Genomic DNA, 21,691 nt, shown 5'->3' with positions numbered 1-21,691 from the left:
AATGGCAGAGTCTGCTGTTTTACTCCCAACTTCTCCCTTTCTCCCAAAGTAATAGAAACCTTAATGGTACGTGTCATTGTTGTGTATTGTCAGTTCGATTCCAACTCATAGCAACTCTATGGGACAAAACTGCTGCATCAGATTTCCAAGGCTGTAATCTTTACAGGAGCAGATCGCCAGATCTTTTCTCTCAAAAAGTGGCTGGTGGGTTCAAACCATAGATCTTTCAGTTAGCAGCTAAGCGCTTAAACATTGCACCACTAGAGCTCCTAAACAAACCAAACCTATTGCCATCGAGTCGATCCTGATTCATAGCGATCCTATAGGACAGAGTAGAACTGCCCCATAGGGTTTCCAGTGAGCAGCTGGTGGATTCAAACCACCACCCTTTTGGTTAGCAGCCAAACACTTAACTACTGCACCAACAAGTCCTCTAGTCGTACGTAGCCACTAAGAATAAAGACTACATTCCTGACATGCAGCTAGGTGTGACCATATGATTACATTCTGGCTAGTGGAATGTAACCACAATTGTTGTCTGCAACTTCTTAAAGCATAAGGCCATGCCCTTCTCCCTCCTTCCTGCTGACTGGAACGAGGCTAGAGCTCTAGAAGCCATTGTGGACGGACCATGACATGAACTTGAGAATGGAATGCTCACAAGGTACAGCAAGAAGACAGGAGACACCATGTATCTGTTACCATGGAGCGCTGTACCAACCAACTTACTACCTCCAGACTTCTTGTACATAAGAGACCAACTTCTATCTTATCATTTTTTAGTTTATCTAAGGTTTATTATTATTATTCTCTTACTTCCAGTTGAACCGAATCTGAACTAATTCACTACTGAATAAACCCTGGCCTGGCAGCCTTGATTGCTAATGCTGATACAAACTTGACTAGGTGATATAGTCCCAACTACGGCATGTCATGTACAAAGCAGAGGCCATAATCTTGAGATGAAGTCCTCATGCACGGGGACCACGAGCTCCAGCCAGCCTAGCACTTAGCTAAGTGATAAACCCAGATAACACCAGCCAGTCTGCAGGACTCAGAGACTTTAAATGTGGGACAAACAGTTCATGATCTTCTGGTTTGAAAAGGTTGATTTCATTTTTCTTTCCCCAAGCCCATCCCTAGATCTGTGGTGGACTGGGTTTCTGCTTGGCAGAAAAGCTTTTACGCTTATGCTCAATCTTTGGTCTTTAATAAAAATCTTTATTTTTTTCTTAACTATTCTCTCTTTAAAACAAACTGTTTTAAAAGAAGAGTTTTAATGACATGGTCTCTAGGGAAGGTATCTTTTTATGTCTCTGGTCAAATTGCAAAGGAAAACATCACCTGTGTAGTATTCCTTACATCTTAAAAAAAAAGGAAACAATGAGTCTTTGACAATAATATATCAATGCCTTACAACTGTGGTAGCTATTTTCACATGGGCCCACAATTAATAAAAGTTTTTACATTTTCTGAGTCAAACATTCTAAAAGTTATATGAATAATAATGGCTAACATTAATTAAGCACTATTATTTAATCCTAACAACCCTATAAAGATAATAGAATCAAGTTACATTGATATGGTGACCCCATGCATGTCAGAATAGAATTGGGCTCCATGGGGTTTTCAGTGGCTGATTACCAGCTCTTTCTTTCAAGGCACTTCTGGGTGGACTGGAACCTCAAACCTTTTGGTTAGCAGCTGAGTTACTATTCGCATCACCCAGGGTTACTGCTTGCCTCTTATTTTTTCCACTGTACTCACAATTCAGCTTTCTAAAAAAACCAGAGTCTAATGTACCGAAAAGGAGCCTTCCTGGGGCAGTGGTTAAGACCCTAGCTGCTAACTGACCTCACAGTTCAAACCCACTAACTAGCGTCTCCCAGGGAGAAGAGACCTGGTGATCTGCTTCCATAAAGATGCACCAAAAGCCAAACCCGTTGCCATGGAGTCCAACTCATAGCGACCGTAAAGGAAAGAGTTTCCAAGGAGCTAGTGGTGGTTCGCTATGGGTCAAAATCGACTGGCTGGCACACAACAACGTACCTGAAGTGTGACAAATTCGAACTTTATACAAATAAATAAAGGGGTTGTAATTCCAATGGGGAATACAGGAGGGCGGAAGCGGTGCGGGGGTAGGGTGGCAGGAGTAAGAAAAGCCACGATGCGCTGGCGCGGACCGGACCCAAGGCAGCGAGACCGGGACAGGTACCGCCCTAGGGCGGTCCGCGGATTTGGCGCCAGACGCCGAGGGCTGTTCTCGCGGCGGAAGCGGCAGAGTCTCGCGAGAGGCGCGGTTTGCCGCCACGCCGAGCTCATCGCTGTGGCTGCTTGCAGTTCGTGCGAGGTGAGAGATGGTGGTGGACCGGTGAGGGCTCCGAGGGGACAGGTGGCCCTGGGAGCCGACGGAGGAGCGGGAGAGCTGCGGATATGCAGGAAGGGGTGAGGAGGCTAGGAGACAGGGCCGCGGCGGGTGCGGCCTTAGCGGGAATGGAGCTGGAGGAGACCTGACCGGCCTGCAGCTTGTGGAGAGGGGAGGCGGGCGGGGGAGAGGGCGGCTGAAATTTCCTGTTTACGTTTCTAGTCTGCATTTCACTTAACCGAGCCTTGAAGAGGGAGGGAACGTGTTTCCGATGCATCTCAACACGCCCAGCTTCTGTGCAGGGTCTTGTAAACGTGCAAAGCGCCCTGTGAATGGTGAATGAATGAATGAGGTTGAAGACGGGAGCGAAGTTTGGAGTAGAAGAGGGAAGGAATCAGAGGTGTTGGTGTTTTTAGGGGTGCACAAAGCAAAGGGGGCCGTCGAGGCAGCCTGGTCGGACTTCCCTTGAGACTGAGGGAGTTCGGTTTTGACATCTTGGAGAAAGAATTGGGCATGGGGAAACTAATTGTTGTTCGGACCTTAAGCTGCTTTGTTATTTTAACTCCTGTGGGAGCTTGACGACTAGATGTTACCTATAGTGGAGCGATTTTGACTCATAGCGACCCCATGTGACACAGTAGAACTGCCCCATAGGGTTTTCTAGGCTGTAGTCTTTATGGGAGCAGATCGCCAGCCCTTTCTTTCGCGGAGACGCTGGGTGGCTCGACTGCCAGTCCAAGCACCGTTACGCCACCAGGACTCCTTTTGAGGACTAGAGGAGGAAGTTAAAACAACTTTATCAGTGTCTGAAATGAGATAGTATGTGACTCTTGTCAATTTTCTACAACATTAAAAGAGAAAAATCAGTTTATTGACCAGCCCCACCGCATGCTTGGAACTGAAAGAAGGTCAATATGGCTAGAGGAAAAAGCACGGAGAGTGTTGAAAGTTGAAGCTGGAGGGTAGGAAGAAGCCAGACCATGCAGGACTTTGAAATTTTATCTTTATCTTAAGAGTGGTAGTAAGCCACTGAAATATTTATGCCATGTAGTAACGTGATCAGATTTACATTTCCAAATGACTAGCAGTAATATGGAGAATGGATTGAAGGAGGCACAAGTGGATGGGAGTAATGGAGTAACCTAAGCAAGAAATAAGTTATGGTGGATATGAGAATGGATAGATTCGGGGATATTTAGGAAATAAAATGGACAGTGTGTGTAGGATGGGGAGAAGAAAGCATCAGGAATGACTTGCATAGTTGGATAGACATCATTCATCGAGTTGGGAAAATTTAAAAGTTCAGTTTTGTACATGAGTTATACTGAAGGGCCCTCAAGTGGGAAGTAGAGATCTGGAGGCCTAGGCTAGAGATAATTTGTGAGTCATCTGTAAGTAATAAATACTACTTAAAGCCATGTGTATATATGAGCAAAGAGGACCTAGGACATAGTCTTTAATGGTCAGGTTAGAGGAAGATGAGCCTACAAAGGAGATCCAGGAAGAAGGTCCCGAAAGGGAGGAACACCAGGTGAGAACTGCATTTAGAAGTCAAGGGAGTCAAGAAAAAGGGACTGATCAAAAGTGACAGATGTTGCTGAGGGGTCAAGTAAGATGGCACTGAAACACATTATATTATCAATCCGAGGATTATTTCTCTTCCTTTAAAGAAAATCTTAACCAAGAAGACCTTTTTGTTTTTAAAAGCTTCCCCGGTTGAAGTAGGATACCTGTCCAAAAACCTGTTGCTGTCGCGTCAGTTCGAACTCAGGGCAACCCCACACACGTCAGAGTAGAACCGCACTCCGTAGCCTTTCTCTTGTGGTGCCACTGGTGGGTTCCAGCTGCTACCATTTTCATTAGTAGTGGAGCGTGAACCACTTGCGACATCCAAGGGCATATAGCCTTGCCTATTTCATGTCCATTTTGATCCCAGTTTAAAACCCTCTGAAAAGCCTAAAATCATCGTAGGGAAAACTCGGCAGTTATATAAATCAAAATCATGTAGTCATTTATTGGTAGGGTCTACATTAAAGCTCCGGTCTTCTGATTTCTAGCCTAGTTTTTTTTCCCATAATTATTGTCTTCTCTGTTTCTTTTCATGATGTGTGAGTTTGAAATGGAGTTTGACTGGAACACATGAATTTTGCTGCAAATGGAACTCGACAGTAACAGAAAGACTATTTGGATGAATAAAAAATATATATATTTTTTTCCCTAGAGGAAAAGATGTTGGAGCTACCAGATTATGAGCACCTAGAGGATGAGACTTTCCCTCCTTTCCCACCTCCAGCCTCCCCAGGGAGAGAAGATGGTGAAGGAGCTGAACCTGATGAAGGTCTGTACAGGGAGTTTCAGACAAGTCTCCATGTTCAATTGTCCACCCGTCAGCTTAGAAGTGATATTTTATGATGCTTAAAGTATTGAAATAATATTAAATCTTGGCGTGTTTCACCAGAGAGGAGAGCACCTGTTCCCGTGCCTCCAAAGAGAACAATTAAAAGGAATATACCCAAGCTGGATGCTCAGAGGTACAGTTACTGTTTCCTTATACATTATACTTTTCCTTTACATCCATTGTTTTTCTTATGTTAAAAGCTTTTTTTTATGGCTTTTACAAGAGAAATTTATTGTTTCATGGTCTAGTGGGTTAAAGTCCAAATTCAGGGTGTCAGCTCCAAGGGACGGCTTTCTCTCTGTTGGCTCTGGAGGAAGATTCCTTGTCATCAATCTTCCCCCTGGTCAAGGAGCTTCTTAGGTACAGGGATCCGGGGTCCAGAGGACACGGTCCACTCCCAGTGCTGCATTCTTGGTGGTCTGAGGTCTCCCTGTCTCTGCTCAGAAAGCTTTTGTTGGCAGTGATTGGGAGATCACATCTTTCTAAAGACTCCCCCCACCCACCCGAATTTAGCAGGAAATATTTTTTCTTCTTGCGGTCTTGGTTTGCAGTCCATGAAAACTTGAAACTCAAAACCTATTTCTATTCACAGATTAATTTCAGAGAGAGGGCTTCCAGCCTTAAGGCATGTGTTTGACAAGGCAAAATTCAAAGGTAAAGGTCATGAGGTAAGAAATACCTGGTTTTTATTTTAGGTTTTTGTTTTTTAGAATATCAAACTGTGGACTCCATAATCATGCTCTTACGTATCTCAGAATTCTGAACTGATACTATCCTTTATCATCATATATCTTAGAAACAGTGATTTAGTGAAAAGGGCATTGTTTGAAAAATCAGAAAGCAGGTCTCCTAGTCTCATTTTTGCCAGTGTATAAACTATGATTTTAGGAAACTCACGCTGGAGTCTCTAAGCCTCAGGTTGTACTTTATAATTTAGAGGAAAACAGTTTGCCTATTTCAGAGTTGTTTTAAGCTTCATGAAGGCAAGGACTCTGCCTATACTAATTGCTGACGTGTTCCCAAATTCTGGCACGGTGCCTGGTTCATAATAGGCATCAGCAAAGTTTTACTGAAAAATGAGAATATTTAAGAACTGTCAATCCTGTACAAATGTCTGTTTCGAAATTCTTTTATCTTTGAGTCATGTAGACATGTAGAAACAATTTTTTACAGATAATCTTTTGATAGCTCTTCGTAGTTTATGAAGCATTTTCAAATCTATTCTCCTTAATTTTCCACTTGTGGGATAGGTGTCGATTTTATTATCTAGTTAAGGAAACTCGGTTTTAAGAGTTTTGAATGTCCAGAGTCAAGACTTTCTGTTTCATAGTCCAGATAGAACAATGTTAATCCAATAGTACCATTTAGGTGTGTTGTGAGGGATAATCTGGAAGAGAGAAGAGGCTGGAGGCGGCAGCCACCGGAGGTTACTAATACTGAGATGAGGTGATAATAGCTTGGATGGAGTAGTAGTAGGGAGTGTACAACATACAGGATCTGTAGGTGATTGTAAAACAAGAGTCACAACTAATCCCAAGATCTCAAACCTGCGAGACTGAAAAATCAGCTTTATTGGCTAGAAAGAGAGAATACAAGCCTGTGTCTTTTTTTTTTTTTTTTTTGCTACAAAATGAAACATAAATCAGGATATTTTTAAAACCAGATGCAGATTAGTTAATGCATTGCCCTTGTTGAAATTTTCAGGTAGTAGTGATGAATTGGTGCTTAGGATTTATGAATTCTTGATCATGTTCGTAAGAAGTCCTTTATTAAATGAATTTATCTGAAGGATATACATTTTGTGTTTCTTCAGTAGATGAGGGTGGGCTTTGAGAGAGTTTATTTTCAGTAGGGTTACTACGAGTCTGAATCAACTCGACGGCAACGGATTTGGTTGGGTTTTAGTCTTCTGTAGGAGCCCTGATGGCTCAGTGGTTAAGTGCTCAGCTGCCAACTGAAAGGCTGGCGATTGGAACCCACCAGCCACTCCCCCTGGAGGAGGAAGAAAGATTTACAGCCTAGGAACTGCCCTGTGGGGCTGTTCTGCTCTGTGTTACAGGGGCCCTATGAGTCAGCATTGACTCAGCAGCAACAGGTTTGATTTTGTTTTAGTCGTGTGTACTTTCCCTTGAAAATTCCGGCTATTTTCTCACAATGCTGACCCCTCACTGCTTTTTCTCCACGTATGACTTGGGACTTCTCACTGTATTTACTGTATTTTTATGCAGATGACACACACATTATACCTGTTTGCCAACCTTGCAACCGCCTCGTGCATTATTTTCCTAGGCACACTATGCACCTTATATGTGTGGGCACGTTATTTATGTGGGCACATTGTTTGCAAAAGAACGCGGTAGTTGTTCCTTTATGTGTGTGTCCCTTGGGTCTAGCATGAGAGGTGGCTAGCTAATTGCCCACTACAATTGGAAAATTATCTTAGGTGATGAAATTTTTGAGAGAACATATGCCTTATCATTAGAAGGGGAGCATGAGAAGACATTGCTCTGTCAGTATTACACATTAGTCTTCCAGTGAGTTGTCTTGACTGCTGGCTTCTAGACAAAGTCAAATAGCAAGTGTTGTTGACGTGAGCATTATCTGCCTAAAAATATGGTAAATACAGTGAGGAGTCCCAAGTCATACATGGAGAAGAAAATCAGTGAGTGTGCAACATTGTAAGGACACAGAATTTTCAAGGGCAAAGTACAGAAATCTAGAAATCTAAAAAAACAAACCTGCTGCCGATTTTTTACTCATAGCGACCCCCATGTGACAGTAGAACTGCCTCATAGTGTTTTCTAGGCTGTAATCTTCACAAAAACAAATCACTAGGTCTTTTCTCCAAGGAGTTGCTGGGTAGATTCGAACTGCAACCTTTCAGGTAGCAGCCAAGCGCCTAACCGTTGGGCTACCAGGGCTCCTTACAGCAAAAATAATAATCAACATTAGAGTATCTACTTTGTGTCAGGCACTTATTAAATCCTTACAACACTTTGAGGTATGTGTATTATTAGTCTCATTTTCTATATAAGAAATAGCCACAGAGAGGTAAGGTATTCAAAGTCACACAGCGATTAAGTGGCGGAATTGGAATTTGAGTCTATGCAGTCTGATCCAGAGCCTGTGCTCTTTTATTTTAGTTTTTTTTTGGTGAAAATATACAAAGCAAAACACCAATTCAACAATTTCTACATGTACAATTCAGTGACACCGATCACAGTTTTCAGGTTGTGTGATCATTCTGTATATCCTTTTCCAAATTATTCTACCACCATTAGCATAAACTCACTGGTTTCTAAGCTTTTTATTTAATCTTTCCAGTTTCTGTTGTCACTTGGATCACATACAGATACTTCTTTAAAAGAGCACAGTGCTCAAGGCAAACATTCTCTACGAATTAAGCTAAACTCTTGTTTGGTTTAAAGATAACTTTAGGGGATAGTTTCCCTTTAAGGTTTAAAGATTACTGCGGAGCAGTCATTTCCAGGGGTCATCCAGCCTCAGTGGCAGAGCCTGTGTTCTGAACCTCTGTCCTGTTTTAAAATACTCTTAAGTGGAGAATGAAATATTATACAGTAAAGCCAGAAGTTTAACTGTAGCTTTTCTCATTCATCAACTTTAAGCTTTATTTTTCATTTAGCAAAATTTTAATGCTAATTGGTATTTCAAATACAGGGAGGTGATGTGATCTGAAGATGGTTAAACTGTTCTTTGCTAGTCTTTGGTGCTTTGCCCTTGGGATTTTCGTTGAGTGCTGAATTTTTAATGCTTTCTTTACTGTATATGATTTAGGGACCTGTCATTGTGTTTAGTTATTCCTAGAAGATATTTTGACATATTTTATTAAAGCTTATTTTTAGATTTTACTTTACAGTTCTGAAAAGGCACATGTATAATTATCTTTTAACTTTTTATTGTGTTTTCACATGAACTTTTCCTGTGATTTAAAAAAAAAAACTATACCCAGTGCCCTTTTAGTCTCCAGTCCCCTAAGCTCTTACAAATATTTTTCTTCTTAAAGTTCCTTCTAAGTTTCTCAACCTTGTAAATATAAAATAACTCCAGTGACTTTGGCAGTACTTTTCAATTCTGAAATCTGCTGACAGCGTCAGTTGTGGGAATGAGCCTTCTATTTAGCATTTTTATTTTTATGTGCCAGGCTGAAGACTTGAAGAAGCTAATCAGACACATGGAGCACTGGGCACATAGGCTGTTCCCTAAACTGCAGTTTGAGGATTTTATTGACAGAGTTGAACAACTAGGAAATAAAAAGGAAGTTCAGGTAAGTGTTGACATTATTACGAGTATCATTCACAATGCTAAATAGTACAAGGATAGATTTAATTGAAGTTTAGGAATAATGATGTTTTAACTGTTGTTAAACTTTTTAAGTGCAATAAAGAAATGTCTGGTGGTATTTTGGAGAGTTTAGAACAACTATGGGAATACCCAGTGAAGATCCTTGTAGAAGTTTTTCTAAATTCAGCAAGAGGCTAAATAGCTGTTCGGGGTCTTCATTTTGAAATCTGTCTTGGCAGAGAGGAGTAAAATTAATGAGTTATTTGAAGAATAAGCCTTTTGAAACTAAGAAATGAATAAATGACCATCTCCCCACAAGATCACTGGTGAAAATGTAAAAATATATTTTTTTATTTTCAGACCTGTTTAAAGCGAATTCGACTTGATCTCCCTATTTTACACGAAGATTTTGTTAACAATAATGGTAAGAATAAAGGTTTATCTAGTTGACAATCATTTTGCTTTTAGAATGGATCTAGTTGGGGTAGGCAGTATTACAGGACAGGGTTTTGAGTGTGTAACTAAAGTACAGTAAATGACAGTTTAGGAGTGAGGTAAAATGCCTTGATACATCTAGAATGTTACGTATGGAATTTTTTTCTTAAAGACCTGGCTGCACTGCCATTACAGATGTTGTTAAAATATATTTAGCCATAGAACAAGAGCTTTTGAGGACTCCGATGGTGATCTATTAATCCTTTATGATAGCACATATAAAAAAGTACCTCCGGAGATTAGGCAGAATAATTTGATGGTGAAATAGTTTGCATTTCACTCAGAGTGCAACTCCTGGACATAGGAGTTTAGAAGGACCCAAGTGACTGCTCCTGGTATTGATTGCACTGTTAGTTGTACAGTGCAACCGTAGACAGTCACACACATCAAAACACATGGTTCCTGCCGACAGGGTCTGTATAGTGATCAGATTTTCTGTGCGATGGCTCCATACATGTTTGCGTGTGGTTTTGTTTTAACTCTTAATAGATGTGGTAGAAAACAGTTACTGAACATAGCTGTTGAAAATAACAAGATTCTACATATAGGGTCTTCCAAAGTTTCTTATAACTTGCATTTAAAAGTATGAAGGAAGGTGATTTAAATAACCTAGGATTTAAGATTTTTGATAAGATACGTACTGATGGCATGGGATTTGGTCTATGGAAAGGAATGTTATTGCTGTACAAATTCCCACAGCATATACCACTGGGTTAGATTATTTATTCAACAGTCTTTGAGCACTCACTGTGTGCGAAAGGTTCAGGGATAAAGGTGAGTAAGATCAGGCCCCTCACTTTTCAGGCTAACAGACCGGTGAGAGGCAGACATATATAACATCCCCAGTAGTCTGATAGGTGCCTTAATTGAGAGTATGAATTGGGCACGGGAAAGATGTGTAGTTAACTTCACCTAACAACCAGCCGGTTGACTCTGACTTACAGTAACCCCACGCGCGTCAGAGTAGAACTGTGCTAGGGGCAGGGAAGGTTTCACTGGGGAGGCATCACAAGTGCTTTGATTGGTAGTAGAGGTCAGGCGAGGTGATTGTGGTTAAAGGGAGCCACTTGTGCAGAGGCCTGAGTTAACACAGACCATTCAGGAATTACAAGCAGCCAAAGTAAAGGGTTCAAGGAGGCCTCCATCACAGAGGCCTTGTTTGTGGAATATATCTTCTTTTTTATTAGAGAATATTCTCCAAACCTTTTGGCTCAGGCACCACAACAGTAAACCTGTTTTGAACGTTTTATTTATTTTTAAATACATGTACTACTGTTCTGATATGATGTATAACGCACTTTTTTTCTTTTCACCAAAAATACATTACTAAACAGTTTTGAAGTGAGAACAATGCAATTCAGTGTTCTGCTGAATAATTTTTTTTTTTCTTAATCTTGGGTTAATGTTTCTTGATACAGTGATTTGAAGGTCTAGTTCTAGATTTTGTTTTTTCCCCCCCAAATCTTGGTTTTACCTTACAAAGGTATAAATCCACGTGGGAGCAGAGCGTCACTGATTGTACTTAATGCACCTCAGTACTTATTTTTCAGTCTCATTTACTCATCAGTGCACGGAATTTTGTAGAAGTTTACTAGCAGATTTTCATCTATCCTGTTTTCACTCAACTTCTTATAAATTAGTCAGGTGTTACAGTTTTATATTTTTAATAAATGTATAGTCGTGTCACCCCTCTGCTCAAAGTCCTGCAATGGCTCCTTATTTCATTAGAGGTAAAAGCCAAAATCCTTATCATGTCCTGCTCTCCCCTGTTCCCACACCCCACACCCCTACCTCTCTGACCAGCCCCTTCTTTGCCTATTCCCCTCTCACACTGCATCAGCCACCATCTCCCCTGGCTGTGCCTTGATGGTCCAGGCACTTTTCTCTTTTACAGCTTTTGCGTTGGCTATTCATTTTCCCGGGAATACTTTCCACCTTCCTGCTTTGCCCCCCCCCCCCCCCCCGCCATCTGCTTGGCCAACTTTCTTATCCTCTTCAGACTGTGCCCAAATGTCCACTCAGTGAAGTCATCTCTGGCCACACTATTAACCGTTCATCCCCGCCATTCCTGGTTTTTTTTTTCTCTATAGCACCCATTCCGCTTTATTTTTGTATAGTTTACTTACCTGTTCCTTCCTTGTCTGCACCATGACGATGGCATCCTATAGCACGTTGACTGTTTCTGGCTTCTTTGCCATAATAGCTTGCTTATGAATGTTGAAGTGAATGCATTTTCTATGTGGTGCTAATTTTTTTTAATCCCATTTTTATCCTAGTCAAAGGAGCAAGCTGTCTCCATCAATAGTTGCATTTCCCTTGTTTTTCCATGTTAAAGAGATCATTTACTATTAAAGATATCTTTCCTTCTGTGACTCACGGAAAAGTAGTTCTTGGTGTATTGCATTATTATTGATTCAGAACCCTGTAAGGCCTGTAAGGTGAAGCACATTGGAAAGCCCATGTATTGCATATTTGGTTCTAATACTTGTTTCTTAATTTCTGCCGCAATGTTTTCTACATGTACCCAGTCAATATTTCCTGACAGAAGAATGTAGTTTAGTTTCTTGCTACATTTTTTCCCATGTCAGGAAAAAAAAGTACAGGTGGTTTTTTTGTCTTTCACTGTTAAGGAAGAAACCTCAAAAAGAGTTTGGATCGTGAAGAGGTGGATTAAGTATTGTATGATTTTTAAACCTCACTGGGATAAGTGTAAGAATTTGTCTTCGTGTTTGAAATGTTTTTCTCGTTGTGGTTTTTTTTTTTTTTTTTACTGTCGTTAGCTAGTATCTCAAGGCACAAAATATACACAAGACAAGGAGAGTAAAAGTAAATTCATCTTTCAGATGGTCTTGAATTTTTGGTCTACTTGTCAGATCTGATGGAGTTATTTTTTAACCCCATAATGTGGCTGATGTAAAAAATAAGGTGTCAGCTCTGCCATTTTCTTAATCTTTGCTTGTGCTTCGATTATCTTCTGCGTGCAAATGTTTTGTTCTTTTGCAAAAATCTTTTGTGCATTTTGTTGGGTTGTTTTAAACTGGGTAATACTTGTCAGTCTACTTAACTGGACATTCAGAAACATCTGTATGTCAGGATATACTGAAATGACAACGTGTGAGGTGACCGGCCCACCCTTCTGCAGTATGGAGCTGAGCTGCCAATGCTCATTTTGAGTAGCTCAAAGACAAGTCAGTAATTCTATATGGACGAGTGACAAGTCCACCAGTGTCAATCCTTATTTTAAAAATAAGGTAGTAAAGCTTAATTTTTCTTAATTCTTAAATAAAATATAAATGGAAGATCTAATATTTATTTTCCAAACCACCATGGATCATTTTGAGGGCATCCTACTTTGAGATAACTGGTGTACAGGGCTTTAAGAGTTTGTTAAGACTAATGCAGAGAGCACTGAATTTTTTTAAAAAATTAACTTAGAAATATGTCCACAAGTCTCTACATTTCTTTAACTTTTTCATTTTGTGTCTGTTCCATATAAAATAGTCTATATAAAATAATTACTGTGTACCACACAGACACTATGAAAAGCTATTAAGATGTTGGTTTAATATAGAACAAAAAATATGATTTGGGTTCTTCAAACTCTTTTATTAACATAAGTACTATATAAAATGTTTTTAATTGTAACTAAGAACTTTTCCTTTCTGGTGTTTTTCTGTGTTAGTATTTTCCTTTGACTTAAAATACTTCTTTAAAGTGATTGGTAAGTACTCCTTATTTGAATCGACCATGTATTCGCAATATTCTCACACCTCACAAATGATTTCTTCAGGTCTGCTATCTTGCCGCTTTAAACTGATTTTCAAATAATAGCTGCATAAGGTCTTTCTGGAAGCCCTGGTGGCATAGTGGTTAAGTGCTACAGCTGCTAACCAAGAGTTCAGCAGCTCGAATCCACCAGGCACTCCTTGGAAACTCTATGGGGTAGTTCTAGTCTGTCCTGTAGGGTTGCTATGAGTCGGGATCGACTTGACCGCAATGGGTTTGGGTTTTTTAAGGTCTTTCTCTAACTAGTCTTAACATTATAGATACATAGTAACTATTTCTTTTTTACTATAGATGAAGTAGGGGAAAATAATGAGGATGATGTAACTGCTGCCGAATTAGATCCCTTTGTGACAAACTCACCTGAACGTGGGAAGTTTGCTTCTGAGTCCAGTAGAAGCCTAACAGAAGAGCAACAACAAAGAATTGAGAGAAATAAACAACTGGCCTTGGAAAGAAGGCAGGCAAAGCTACTGACTAACAGTCAGTCCCTAGGAAATGGTAAGTTTTAGGCTGGGTTTTATGTGCTACCATAATATACCAAGGGCGTGTTAGGAATTTTAACTTCTCTACTGTCCCTCAAAATAAAAACCTCTAGGAATAGAAAAGTATGATTAGTATCTTATGTATATTTGAGAGAGGGAAAGCGTGTGTGTGTGTGTGTGTGTGTGTGTTGTGTGTATACATAGCTCTTTGGAATCCACAGAGAATAAGTCCAAGAAGTTTTTTTCTGGATAGCAGCTGAGTACCTCTTAAAAATTATTTCAGTAATTTAAAATTGATTCTAAATCCTTCAAAAATACATTCTTTCTGACTCCTTAAAGATATGACATAAAATTTCCCCTTTAGCATCATAATTATGAACATTAATTATTATGGTACTCTCCTAAGCATATAAGATGCCTTCTGCACCCACTGAGGATTTTGGAGGCATTGGCTGTGACGTGAATATGTCCTAAAATGCTTTTTATTGCAGTTGAGTCACTTCTCTTATGAGCTGTTACTTTTGGTGTTTATTCATTTGCTTGTGGTAGCATCTCTTCTCCTTTTTAAAACTGCCTTATTTTTAAAAACAGACTGTGGATTTGGAAACTGGATCACTAGATTTGTTAGAACTTATTTAAAAATAATTACAAATTGATACTGAATTAAGTGAGCAGTATTGGATATAAAATCTTTCTTAATTTCCAGTCAAGTTTTTCCTTTTAAAACAGGAAAATAAGAATTATAGTAAGTAGTAAGATACCATGTTGTAAAACACGTTTTACCCAAGATAATAAAATTCTCAAGTAAAAATTATTCAATGTGACTAAGTTACTATGATTTTTTTCAACTGAAATGGATTTAATTTTTATCTTTACAAATGGATATTTTATTAGTACCTTGTGAAAAATTGCATAAAGATACAACTCATGTGCTTCCTTGCTGTCATCTTCCAAGTATACCCGGCAGTAAGAATTAAGGCTCGTCTTCTATTTATATGACTTTATAATTTGCCCCAATGCAAACAAGTACCTTAAATTTTCTTTATCATAGATCACTTTGATATACAACTGCTAAGTGCGTTGGATTTTTTTTTAACCATCTTTCTAGTAGTTCTGATTTTGAATGAACTGTTACATTTGGCTACGACTCAAGAGGTTGAATTTAATACCTCTCAAGACCCTTTTGCATTTTTAAATGGTCTTTTACATCTATAAAGGTGGGTTTATTTAAAAGAAAATGGTCGTAACTAACATTAAGTGATCATAGATTTCACTTCTGTTGACCTTAGCTTGTGGAGATATTTGTATTTATCAGGTGAGATTGGATCAGGTGTTTCTAATGGGCAATAATGATGATGACCTCTCTTTCAGACTTGGACTCACCAAGGGCACAGACAGCTGGAGAGGTTAATACAAGTGAAGATCAAAAAGAGGAAGAGTCTAATGGATTAAATGTAGACATTCTAGAAAATCCACATGATGCTGAGAATACTGTAAATGTAAAGGAGGAATTAAAATTAGAGGAAACGCAACTGGACCAATCCTTTTAAAATGTATCTATTAACTTGCTCTTCTTTGGGTTTGGGGTTACCATGTATAGTATTTTGTCTAGTTTGAGTGAAAATCGTTACCTAGTAAAACTTTTGCAGGTTCTTGTTTAAAATCTGGTATTTATTTATAATTACGCTTGTCATTTACTTATTAAATTTAGTTAACAGTCTATTTATTCTCTTTGGTGTTTATTTTTACACAGATGACTATGACTTCATAAAATTAGTTAATAAGCAAGTTCTGCTGCTAGCATGCCGTTGGATTCATTGTTTTCACTAAATTGGGTGGTGTTTTAAGATGTAAATATATATTGAATATTAATGTCCATTTTTTAAAAGAACTGAAAATTACAAACTGTCTCTAGAGGCTTTATGAACATTGCTCATCAATATTTAATACTGCACTTTACACTTTTGGTAAAATGTTTAAGGTCTGCGTGTATTTACATGTATTTTGAGGAGTCACCTTAATATTTGAAAGGTCACATGGGAGATGTATTGCCTGGCCCATTGCTAAATATAGAACTTCAAAGAACTGCTCTCTCCAGTTGACTGGAGAGCAATTTGCAAAGTGCCTTGGGGGATCCAGAGGACTTAAGAGAATTCACAGGAGAGACCTTTGACTTGGCAGAAGAAATTCAAGTATTGGGAAGAACATGTACAATAGTGACATAGACATGAAGATTTAGGAAATAAGGCAGACTTGGGAATGGTGAATACGAGGCTAGAGGTGTTAGGGCTGGATGGTGAGAAGACCCTGGTAGAGTCCTTCCCCTGCCTGAGCTTATTAACTTGGTGGAGGGAGTAATTAGAGGAGAAAGCACCTTGTTGACAACCAAGCTCAAAACAAAGTCTGGTTCTTGGCAAGAGATTCCTAGCTAGGTCGAGAAGGGGAAAGTTAGTTTTTACAAACTATACTGGGAAGAAGGTTACCTTTGTGAGAGAGACTAGGTTTGTAAAGAAGCAAGTATTTCCCCTGGGGAAGGCTGGGGTAATGGTGCTAAAGGAGACTTGCTGTGCACAAAGCAGGGAAGGCAGGCATCTCGTTCTCTTCAGGCTTGCTGACTTCAGGTGAGGACAGGGAGTGACAAAGGTGGTTTGGTTGAAAAGCTAGCAAGTTGAGCACAAGGAACATGTGGGATGGGAGAGTGGGCTTGCTGGAGACTGCCCTAGTGGTGGGCAGAGGCATGTGCCACAGAGCATGGTGGCTTGTTGCTGCCTATAAGGGTCAGCTAGAAGATGTAGCTCAGCCTCTAGGTATGACCAATGCCTAGAGAAACTGCTTGGGATTCATTTTCTCAAGAGGGTCTGTTGAGTGGGCTCGAGCATAGCAACAATCGTGAGGACAGCACAAGACTGGGCAGTGTTTCGTTCTGTTGTGCATAGGGTCACTATGAGTTGTAATGACTCAATGGCACGTAACAACAACAGGGTCTGTTAAGGTTTCTGCCCACCCTCAGCTGGATTAGAGGAGATGACTAAGAATAAGGAGTTGGTGGTACGCTTACTGGCAAAGTAACAACAGTTTCCATCATCCAAGGAGTAGTACTCAAGAAGATGGGAGAGTGGGAAGGGAAGTTTGAGAGAAACCTCATCCGTATTCCCCACCCCACTCCCTATGCCGTATGCGGGGCGGGGGGGGGGGGGGGCTTTGAGTCAAATATGGACTAGTTTTAAAGTGGAGAGGTGGACACAACTGAGTATTATTACCTGAAACTGTAAAGTCAATCTGACAGATGTCAAAGGGGCCTGTGACCCAAATGGCCCAGGGTAGCAATTATTGGAAACAATAAAATTTATTTTGAAAGAACTTATTTGAGACAAGACAACCAAAAATTAATCCTGGGTTTATTAAAAAGCTGCCAGCGTTACTGTCAGAGCCACCATTACTATATAGTATGCCATATACTATGACTATTCATCACTGAGAAATCAGTTTCCATAGCGAACTCATTACACTTTATTTAAAGGGACTTTAATTAATTAGGAGAACATTTTACACATACGAAGTATCTGCTCAATCCTGATGGACTAGAACACTGGGTGACACAATTAGGTGTTAATGTTGAAGAGAAGGTAAAACATTCACAGAAGATAAAGCTCCTTTAATGAAGTAAGAGTATTTTACACTCCATAATCGTTGGAAACATCCAGGAGAGCTAGGTCCTTTATCTCCTCTAGAAGCAAGTAGAGGCTTCTTCCCTTTGTTTGGCAATATTCTTGATATTCTTCCTGAATGGTCTCTACTTTGACTTCTTGGGCAAGCTGAGCTTCCTCCACAGATTTAGTTACTTCTTTCACCAATTCACTCTTCAGCAAGAGGGGGTTCTGGTGGGAAAGTTCTGTATTTGGTATCATGTATGGTTTGTTGCTTATTATTTCAAGCCTGATGGTGTCGGAATGGCAACGTGAGGCCTGTACAGATATCCTCACCTGTCATAGAGGAGAAGACGTGTATTACTAAATCACATACTTGGTTCTTTATATTGAAAACAACAACAACAAAAAAACTGTTGGCGTCGAGTTGATTTTGACTCACCGCCCCTATAGACAGAGTAGAACTGGCCCATAGGGTTTCCAAAGAGTGGCTTGTGGATTGAACTGTTGACCTTTTGGTTAGCGGCTGAGGTCTTAACCATTGAAGCCACCAGGGCGCCACCGAAGACAACACGCAATATAAATGCAGACTTACTGTCACATGGTCAAACAAATGGAACGTAACAGAGTCCCCTCTGGTTGTGGTAGAGGTAATTTTGTTTTGAAATCGTTGAAGCGATCCTGGTTGCCATTCAGAACGGCTATCTGGGCCACAGGAGATCACTAAACCGTCTTTATTTTTTAGGTAAGCAGCACCTTTAATCCCAAACCTGAACCATTAATAGGGCAAAAGTCCAGAGAGAGATAATACCGTCTTAGTACACAGACCTTGTAACTTATCTAGAATGCTAGTTTTTCTTCTAAATTAAAAGCAAATTCCTTTTCCTGTGATTTACCTTCAAATGTTTATTTCATCTGAGCAGAAAGAAACCAACTTTTGCTTATGAGAAAGTAAAACCTTATCCTAAGACTGACGACTAGTACCCGTGTACTAGATTCCAGTCTCCTACCTCATGCTGAATTATACATTATGTGCATGTAACTTTATCATAGAGGGTCAGCAAAAAAGAGGAAGACCCTCAAGGAGATGGACTAACAAGGTGGCCACACCAGTGGGCTCAAGCATAATAACAATTGTGAGGACGGTGCAGGACGGGGCTGTGTTTTATTCTGTTGTGCATAGGATCACTGAGTCAGAACCAACTTGACAGCCCCTAACGACAACTTTATAGTTGCTAAAATAAATATTTAACAAATTATATCGAATATACTGTTCATGTTCTAGACTTGTAGTTTAACTGTGATTTCTTAACTTTTTTGTTGGCTATAACGTACGTACCTTGGTATAAATACAAGCACACCATTAGTTCTAATTGAGTAAATAACACCATCCGATATGCACCGCTCCTCAGTCTCGGGGTCTCTGTCTTTGAAATACATGCACTGGAAAAGCTCAGTGGACTGCTTCTGAGAATGCTGAGCTGCCTGGAAGACGAAGCACACCCAAAGCATGACAACAGACTTCCCTGACACTTCCAGAAGGAACATGCATCCATATTCCCATAGAAACAGTCTTTAAAGAGGTTAGATTCTAGAAAACCCTTATTACAAAAGTTGTTTCATATTATGAATTACAACAATTTTTGTGAGAATCTAACTATACAGTATTACCCCTAGAAAATATCTTAGAAAATTCTTTTAACCTGTTCTTTAGAACCTGTTTACAGTTCATTAAATTGTTAATTGCTGTCAAGTCAGTTCTGACTCATAGTGACCCCATCCATGTATTACAGAGTAGAACTGCTCCACAGTGTTTTTTTTTTTGGCGGGGTGGGCGCTGTAATCTTAATGGAAGCAGATCACCAGGTCTTTTTTCCATGGTACTGCTGGGTGGGTTTGAACCACCAACCTTCAGGTTAGCAGTTGAGCACAAACCATATGCAAGAGGTTGGCAAATTTGGGACATGCCCATTTTAGGTAAAGTATCACCTATGTGCTACCTTTATTTTCAAGTTTGCTCTACCAAAATCCTGTGAGTGGTAGTGTAAGTTAGCATTACTGTTCTGGAGGGCAATTCAGTCATATGTATCACAGTTTTGTTTGTGGACGCCTTTTGACTCAGTAATTGCATTTCTAGGAACATATCCAGGCAAAGAGCTGACAAGTCTGTAAAAGTCTACACACAAGGATGGCTGTACACTGGACTCGCCAGAACAGCACCACCCAACAGAACTCTCTGCAATGATGGAAATATATATCTGCCTTGTGCAACAGGGGGCCATCTGCCACATGTGGCAATTGAGCATGTTAAATGCGGCCAACAAGACTGAGGAGCTAAAATGTTAATTTTATTAGGTTTTGGTTACTTTAAATAGCTAAGATGGCTAGTGGCATGGCACAGAGCTCAAACACTAGGTGACAGACAAAACTGTAAACTCCCTAAGTGTTGAATGCTTCTCGAGGATACAAGGCAGTTTCTGAAAGGATGATGCAGCTATTTACTGACATGGCGTGCTATCAGTAACAGGTGGGTTGTTAAGTGAAAAAAGCAGATTTCAAACAGCACGCAGGATATGATATTTTTATAAATAGAAATGTTAGGAGTATCTGGAAGTGTTACTAGTGGTCACCCTTGGTTGGTAGGATGAGGGGCAGCTTTACTGTCTTCTTTTCATATGTTTATGTGTTACCTGATCTTTTACATTTCTGCATTTTGAGAGAAACGTATTTGACCTACTATTAAATCTCCCAAATCCACGTGAGCTCCCCCAGAACATCTGTAAATCTACTGAGAGCTACTCAACAAACTGTCATTTTTCATGTTATTTCATTGGCTGGAATAATCCTAGAATTTGATTTGCTAGAATATATGGTACTTCATTCTGCTACACAATAAAGCTGATATTCTCTTAAGGAAAGAGGTGATAGGGTAGGAGAACTGAAAATACCCTCTTACTCGGTTCCTGTTGTTGATATGTCTGCATAATTCCTCCAGCTCTTTGTTGCTGAACAGGTTTTCCTTAATTTCCATTTTCTTATCTTTTGAGATGGCTGCCAGTAACAATCGATGTACTACGATATCGGAGTATCTTCTGATTGGAGAAGTAAAGTGGGTATATTTATCTAATGCAAGACCTTTCAAAAGGAACCAAAAGATCGAAATAAACAACAACCAAAACTTTTTGAACAACTTGTTCAAGGTTCTCGCCACAAACAGGAAAACGTTCTTCTTTACCGTAATGGCGGAACTCCTCCTCCACACAGGACCCCGTGGAGAAGTACAGGGCGTTAGACATGGCCTGCGTAGCCATGGAGCGCAGCAGCCTGTTCACAATGGGATCGCTGGGGTCGTTCGCTTTATCCAGAGATTCAGCCAGTGTTTTATTGGACCTGACAAAGAAGAGAAAAACATTCCTTTAGCCCCAAGAAGTACTTTACAAATCAACGCTCCGAGGGGAACCTTCATGCATGGGCTGGAACGCCTCTGCCTGGCAGTAGTCAAGTTTACCTTGGACACATCTCAGAAGCAACTCTTCATCTACCGAAATCTCGATTGCTTTTCAGGTTAAACAAAGTGTGTCAAAATTTAAATAAATTTCTTAAGTAGTCAAGAGTAATGTACTGATACCTACTAGGTTAAGTTAATGCTTGGCACACAGTAGGTGGTCAAATATGTGCTGAATTGAACTCCTAATACCCTTAAACAGCCCAGACACGTCAGAGAACGGGCTTCTTTTTTTATTTTAAGTCAAGAATTACTGAGCCAGAGAGTTCAAACAAAATGAAACTAAACCTAAGGTATGCAAGTAGAATAAACCTAAACTAGTTTTTCTTTTAAAGGGAGAGGTTTATTTATTCTCAAAATTCCATTTATTTACTCTTGAAATAATAATGAAAAAAAAACGGAAATATTAAATCATACTGAAAAATAAAACTAATAACACAACATATAACTCAGTTCTATATTGTGGCCTGCTAAGAGAAAGGGGGAAAGGTGGAGAATGACGATAAACAAACACAACATGACAAGAGTGGTCACTAATGTGAGCTTTCAAGTTCGAGGGACTTGGATTCAGATCCTGGCTCTGCTCTTGATTAGCTGTTCAATCCCAGACAAGTTACTTAACCTCTCTGGACTTAATTTCCCTCCCTGTGAAATATGAATGATACCACCACCACCTAATCACAGTTAAGGATTAATCGAGGCGATATCTGA

At 39.8% G+C, this 21,691-nt stretch overlaps 2 protein-coding genes and 1 non-coding gene across 7 annotated transcripts in view; 2 read left to right on the top strand and 1 right to left on the bottom strand.

Annotated features, from left to right (window-relative positions):
- The first annotated feature begins 2,292 nt into the window (after window positions 1-2,292).
- TIPIN (TIMELESS interacting protein) lies at window positions 2,293-15,564 on the top strand. 2 transcript variants are annotated; one of them, XM_049905806.1, is made up of 8 exons: window positions 2,293-2,350; window positions 4,587-4,703; window positions 4,824-4,896; window positions 5,356-5,431; window positions 8,926-9,048; window positions 9,426-9,489; window positions 13,638-13,844; window positions 15,200-15,564. In XM_049905806.1, the coding sequence occupies exons 2-8, from the start codon at window positions 4,595-4,597 to the stop codon at window positions 15,376-15,378; spliced, it is 831 nt and encodes a 276-aa protein (XP_049761763.1). In that variant the 5' UTR covers window positions 2,293-2,350; window positions 4,587-4,594; the 3' UTR covers window positions 15,379-15,564. The 2 variants fall into 2 exon arrangements, with proteins under 2 accessions (XP_049761763.1, XP_049761762.1); XM_049905805.1 differs by lacking the exon at window positions 2,293-2,350 and adding an exon at window positions 2,357-2,445 and having other exon boundaries at window positions 15,200-15,563.
- LOC126057410 (small Cajal body-specific RNA 14) lies at window positions 9,883-10,017 on the top strand. Its single transcript, XR_007512500.1, has one exon. It is a non-coding gene; the product is annotated as a small Cajal body-specific RNA 14 (non-coding RNA).
- A 1,650-nt stretch (window positions 15,565-17,214) lies between the features above and the next one.
- Window positions 17,215-21,691, bottom strand: part of DIS3L (DIS3 like exosome 3'-5' exoribonuclease) — a 30,963-nt gene continuing 26,486 nt past the window's right edge. For 3 of the 4 annotated variants that reach the window (XM_049905800.1, XM_049905802.1, XM_049905801.1), the window contains 5 exons: window positions 20,711-20,865; window positions 20,432-20,610; window positions 18,815-18,960; window positions 18,071-18,245; window positions 17,215-17,811 (listed from right to left, as the gene is read on the bottom strand). In XM_049905800.1, coding sequence (XP_049761757.1) covers window positions 17,503-17,811; window positions 18,071-18,245; window positions 18,815-18,960; window positions 20,432-20,610; window positions 20,711-20,865 — 964 coding nt within the window. In that variant the 3' untranslated portion in view covers window positions 17,215-17,502. The remainder of the gene's footprint in view (window positions 17,812-18,070; window positions 18,246-18,814; window positions 18,961-20,431; window positions 20,611-20,710; window positions 20,866-21,691) is intronic. The other variant, XM_049905804.1, reaches the window with a different exon arrangement.

Source organism: Elephas maximus, chromosome 13 (genome assembly GCF_024166365.1).
Source record: "Elephas maximus indicus isolate mEleMax1 chromosome 13, mEleMax1 primary haplotype, whole genome shotgun sequence".
Lineage (NCBI taxonomy): Eukaryota > Metazoa > Chordata > Mammalia > Proboscidea > Elephantidae > Elephas > Elephas maximus.
The sequence above is the reverse complement of the archived record's forward strand: the minus strand, read 5'-3'. Positions and strand labels throughout refer to the sequence as shown.

What these genes read in the sequence shown, in the direction of transcription:
- TIPIN (XM_049905806.1), top strand. Translation starts at nt 4,595, where the DNA reads ATGTTGGAGCTACCAGATTATGAGCACCTAGAGGATGAGACTTTCCCT. An exon ending in TCAAAGGTAAAGGTCATGAG is followed by an intron (nt 5,432 to 8,925) that starts GTAAGAAATACC and finishes TTTATGTGCCAG; the next exon opens with GCTGAAGACTTGAAGAAGCT. An exon ending in GAAATAAAAAGGAAGTTCAG is followed by an intron (nt 9,049 to 9,425) that starts GTAAGTGTTGAC and finishes TTTTATTTTCAG; the next exon opens with ACCTGTTTAAAGCGAATTCG.